General features: G+C 35.6%; 1 protein-coding gene across 1 annotated transcript; it reads right to left on the reverse strand.

The window, feature by feature from the left end:
* Positions 1-2,013: 2,013 nt before the first annotated feature.
* LOC135713562 (alpha-2-macroglobulin receptor-associated protein) lies at positions 2,014-3,710 on the reverse strand. Its single transcript, XM_065236685.1, has 2 exons — positions 3,439-3,710; positions 2,014-3,134 (listed from the first exon to the last, which is right to left on the reverse strand). Exons 1-2 carry the CDS (start codon positions 3,640-3,642, stop codon positions 2,196-2,198), a joined length of 1,143 nt encoding a protein of 380 aa, XP_065092757.1. The 5' UTR covers positions 3,643-3,710; the 3' UTR covers positions 2,014-2,195.
* Between the last annotated feature and the right edge of the window lie 2,074 nt (positions 3,711-5,784).

A 5,784-nucleotide genomic window follows, 5' to 3' on the forward strand; every position in this document is an offset into this window, starting at 1 on the left:
CAATTTATTGATCTTTCGAGATATACTTTGATAAATCGAATTCTGCCACATTTTATGCTCGATACATCTTATGATTTCAAAGCCCTAGAATTTATTGAGTGACAGAGATTAAAGTCACTTGTCCAAATGCAATCTGGATGAATGGATTTTAAGAAAGAATTGTGAAGAATAAGAGATTTAATTAAAAAAAAATGTTTCAAAATGTGTATTCACATACAAAGCTAAACACGAAAAAAAATATATGTGAAACCTACTGACGTTTGAGCTCGCTCAACGTGAAACTAAACATGTTTCATGAAATTTAATACCCACGACCAATAAACCAATACTTGGAAAAAAAATCACTGAAAGATTATTTACTAATAAGATATATTCCCAAGATTCTGGGGCTTTGAAATTTGTGTAGAATCTGAAAATAGAAATTTTCTTCAAAATTTGGGATTAATAACAATTTTCATGATGCAAGATTTGGAGAAAAAATAGTTAAAATGTGAGAGTTCAAAAATTTTCCAAGATCACAGATTTGAAAAAAATATAAAATACTCGTGCAGTCATAATTGTCAAGGCTCTGAGACTTAAAAGCATTTTAAGGGTTAAAACAAATTACAGAACAATCGATAGAATCTTGTGGACAAACCCTGGAATTTTTAGTAAAATTTCAAAGTATTCAAAGTGTTGATTTCAAACAACTATTGAAGAGGATTCCCGCATAGTTTTTGAAGGAGAAGTTCTGAGCAGAATTTCCAGAATTATTCTGACATGAAGTCTTTAGAAATTGTTAAAAGAATTTGGAAGAATTTCTGTGGAGAAGATTGCAAGTTCTAAATTAAATTATTAGGTAATTTTTGAAAAGGTTCATCAAAGAGCTGCAACAACATTTATTGCAAAAAAATTGCTAATAATTAGAAAAAAAATTCTTTAAAATACTCCAAGGAACTTCTAAATACTAAAGTAATTCCAAATTTCGAAAGATTTATGCTCTTTTGAATAGAGTTAAAAGAAAATTTTAAAAAGGATTTCAATGAAATCAAGTCAAAGGGAATTCTAAGACGGATTTCAAACAATTTCTTACAAGGGAGGGGTTTCAAGGAAATTCAAAAAAGAATTCAACGGTAATTATTACGCAGAGTGTTTTCTGGCTGATTTTAGAAGAATTCTATAATAATTCAGAGCAGGATTCCAAGTCTTCAATATTTTGTTTTAAGGCTCATGCACTTTACATCTGAAATTGAATCGCAAAAATCAATTTGAAATATTGCTGAGTGAATAAATTCTAAAAACAATAAGGCGGGTATCTGAAGATAATTATGCAGCAAAGAGAGACATTCATTTGGTAAAAAATCACTCTCTTTTAATGGTTTATTCTGAAATTCTGGTGTGAAAATTTATTCCTATAGTGTGGTTAATTTATTTTTCCCGGTTCTCTCATCGAATTCCCGGATTTTCCCCGGTTACTTTTCAAATTCCTGGACATTTCCGGGTATTCCCAGTTTTCTCGGTTTGCTGGTCACCCTTGCAACAAGCATCCTGGTTGACTCGTAAGAAAAAATGTAGATTTCAGTGATAAATGTGGATGCTCTTGTCATAAATTATCAAATTATCAAAGTATTTTGATATCCGACTTTGCTCGGGTAACCACTCTTAAGCATGATTAGAAAATGTTATATATTCAGAGCCCTTGTACTGCCCATAAAAGCATAATTGGGGGAATATGGGACGAATAGGAAATCAAGCAAAAATGGGACAGTTATTCGTTACGGGCAGTGTAGGTGGATGGAAAGCAAGCTTATGATCTGCCAACTTCTAAAATAACATATTTAAAAGCACGTTTTTGGTAGGTTTGAACCACTGTGTATCGGTGGGGTAAATGTTCGTTTTAGACACTCTTCTTCACCAAGACCTTGCGAGAGAATGTTTAAGACCTTACACTAAAGATCCTGTGAATGTAATTAGTGAACAAAGTGTAGTTAGTGTAAAGAAATAGAAAATTTATTGTTCAATTGCTTAAGGTTCACAGAAAATATATGTTTGGTGGCCTCTATTTTACACAAATCTAAATAAAAACAATAGAAAGACAAACAGCTGCTTTGATTATGTATTCGAGAGACATCATGGACGAATCGATTTTAAATGCTTTAGCACATAATTGGCACTATCATGTTCAGATTTTTTTGCATATTATCCTACTACTTATCTCAAAGGTCGGAATGCTTTAAAATGCGCTTCTCTACTTCTTCCTGAATCTTCTCAACCTTTCTCGTTTGCTTCTTGATGTTTTCCTCCATCATTTTGTGAGTATTGGCCTTATCACCATGCTGAGCGTTCTTGTGCTTCTCCATACTCAAAGCATGTTCCGCATGCATGTGTCGTAGCTTCAGCAACCGGCTCTCATAATGCAACAGTTCCACCTTCAACGAGGCCAATTCATCAGCGGTAAAATTAGAATTCAACGCTATTCTCCATAATCCTTGCACTTTAGGTTCTATGAAATCCTGGCTTTTGGGACCCTTGGAAGCAATCCGCTCAAGGCGATCAAAATTATCCTTAATGTTACGATGTTTGTCCCTGAGTTGGTTTGATTTGTGCAGATAGGAATTTTGCTTATTCTCACTTTTCTGTTGTGTCATAATATCATTACTGTCGTCCTCAGCCGTCCCAATCTCATTGAATTTATCGTGCTCGTCCTCATTCACCGCATTTTCATGCACATTAGCACCTTTCCCATCATCATCACCCAATTGCTCCAACAGGTTGTAGTACACATCAATTTTCTCCTGATGATGCTCAAATTCCTCCTTCAAGGTATCCAGCTCTTCCTTCGTAAATCCCGACGTCTCCGCTTTCTCCCAAAGTTTGTTCAACTTCTTATCTTTGAACAAACTTTTGTTCATATAACTGTCTACTTTTCCGGAGTATGCCTTGTAGGGTTTATACTTTTCCGGGTCCTGCGTGTCGTCAAAATACTCCAACAATCCGTATGTGCTCATGATTCCGATCAACTTTTTTCGCAGCTCAGCCTCTTTGAGGCCTTCCTTGTCTTTGTGCTGTGAGTTCAGTTGCTTCCATGCTATTTCTTCTTTATCGTGAATTTTGAGCTCAGTGTAGAGGGATTTCAGCTTCGGTTCGGTTAGTCGCTAAAATGATGGATCAAATTAAGGGTTTGACTTAAGTACTTAACAGATGCTGAACTGTGTCAGCTTCAATTACATGTCCAATCAATATGCGATACCAACCCAACAAACATTGAAAGCTGAATATGAGTTTATTCAGCGAAATATTTGCTTCTTCTGCTAAAAAAAAGGTTCATTCAGATTTTAATCAACTCAAATTGTTTGTTGGGTGGTGTTGTGAATTGTGGTGATTTTTGTTTTATATGTTATGTTTTCGAAACATCAATGGAACATAACGGGCATCCAAATATAAATAACATTTACTTACATGCTGGGCTTTTGCCCAAACCATATTAAGTTTGGCCATCCGAAAGGGTCGTTGAATGTTGCGAAAATCCGGCTCGTAAATCTCCGAATCAGGAAGCGTATTAGCTTTCTTGGAATACTTGTCGGCGGCACTGTCTGCACTGGCCAAACTTAGTACAATGTGAACACATGCTAGTGCCAGCACTAGTAACTTTATATTACCCATGTTTAATAATGATTTTCTTTTTCTCAATTTTATAGAATGAAATCGGATATATGTCTAACCATAAATAGGAATGAATATATGCTTACTGTTCCAGACGTCGGCCTTAATGACAACCAGCTGATATTTAAGATGTAAGCCCTATACACACCATGCAATTAGTTGCATACTATAAATTTCCATACGAACTTTTCAGTGTGTGTTTCTCTGAACTACCAAAATGGGACGATTAGACACGGGGATGCAAAAAAAATATAAAATTGCATGCAATTTATTGCAAGCAACTAGTTACATGGTGTGTACATAGCTTTAGGTTGACAAGTATGTATGTAGTTGGAATTCCAGTTTGATTCTACCAATCTCTTTCATGAGGACAGCGCCAAATGAAATAGAGTCGGTTTCAAAGAGAACTTTTTTCCAATAGGAAATTTGAAATGCCTTGAGATGGTATACAGTAATGCAGCCCCGTGGCAGGCGCGTATAGGCAACATGTTATACCGTGACAGCAGTGAAGGTTTGCACCCATTTTTCCCAAAAACAAAAAAAGCGCTCCTCGAATCAATTCAGTGCCAACATTTCAAAGGGGCGTAATTGCATTTGTAAACAATGGCTTTAGCCATCGATTTCTCGCAAATAAAAACTCACTCATGAAAAATAATGACACCACCAGGTAGAGGAATGTTTCCTCTATCAGCTAGCATTGTAATATTGGAGAGGTAAGATATCATACGCGAGAAATTGACGGCTAAAGTCATTGTTTACAAAAGCAATTACGCCCCTTTGAAATGTTGACACTGAATTTTTATCTTCATTCGCACGGTAACTAGCGGAAACACATTAATGTGTAAAATTTGACACATTTCGTGAAAAAAGGGGCCTACTCATAAAATGTGTAAACTGCGTTTACACATTTATGTGTAAACCCAGCAAACGTCAAAAGAAGTGTATTTTTTACACATTTTTCAATAACGGTTTTTACAGCAAAATGTGTAAAAAGTAATCATTTCTAGAATTTAAATATAATGGGTGCTCATAGTTTTTTATTAACTTCGGATTTTTCTTATTTGTGTCAATGGTAAAATAAAGATTGCTCGATTATTGTATATATTTTATTAAAAACAGAAATGTAATCAACAAAAATAAGTAGCGGCGGTGTTGGTAAGCGTGATTTCCTCTCAATCCCAGTCGACGCTGCCGGGATGTTCTGAGGCATAACATCTCTGATCGTGCCGAGGATCACGCCTTCCTTCGGAAGGGAAGTGAAGCCATTGGTCTCCGGTTCATGAGTTGATGGGTCGATAGGTAGGGTCCAGGTATGGGAGATTCCTCCCTGGCATCGGTAGCATTGATGCTCAGCACGGGAAACAAATCAAGGGAAGAAAAACAAAAATCAGGATATGAAGTATATAAACTAAACTAAAACTAAAAGCTTTGAAAAATGTATTAACCACCTACCCTCTAGCACACTCTAGCATGTCCATCGTTGCGCACTGTCCAGTTTGGACCGTAGTTTTATCAATTTTCCTGCTGTTCTTCACTGAAATTTAGCAAATGGCGTGCGTCAACAAAGTAGGATGCAGCAATGTTTGAAGTTTTTTTTTACCCATTAATGAGTATAAAAATACACATTTTTTGACTGGTACTACATTCTTAAAATGTGTATTTTTTTTACACATTTTAGAATCTCCAAATATACACATTTTTTGACAGCTGCATATAAATATAAAAAATGTGTATTTTTTTTACTCATTTATGTGTTTACGCTGGTTACCGTTTCAATGCGTTAGGCTGAGTTTAGAATCCGTAACCCGAGTTTGGCGTCAAGAAACAGTGTTAGCACAGACTGGTGTGGTGTTAGACTTTTGACAATATCTTAACGATTGGTTACTATTTATCAAATATTACGGTACATACGGAAAGGTAAATAAATTTGGAAGCCAACAATAATATTAACATTTCGTTTGGTGATAAATTACGCTAGATTAAGAAAGACTAAGTGTGGGTTGTGCTTAATATGCCGTAAATGGGGTATTTAACCCTATATCTTTCAAGTATTTAGGTGTCTGGTTCAATTCCGAAAGCACGTGGGGAAAACATATTGCGTATGTGAAACAAAAATGCCAACAAAGAATTAATTTTCTTCGT

Source organism: Ochlerotatus camptorhynchus, unplaced genomic scaffold (genome assembly GCF_037179485.1).
Source record: "Ochlerotatus camptorhynchus isolate MF236.1 unplaced genomic scaffold, CSIRO-AGI_Acam_v1.1 ptg000569l, whole genome shotgun sequence".
Classification (NCBI taxonomy): domain Eukaryota; kingdom Metazoa; phylum Arthropoda; class Insecta; order Diptera; family Culicidae; genus Ochlerotatus; species Ochlerotatus camptorhynchus.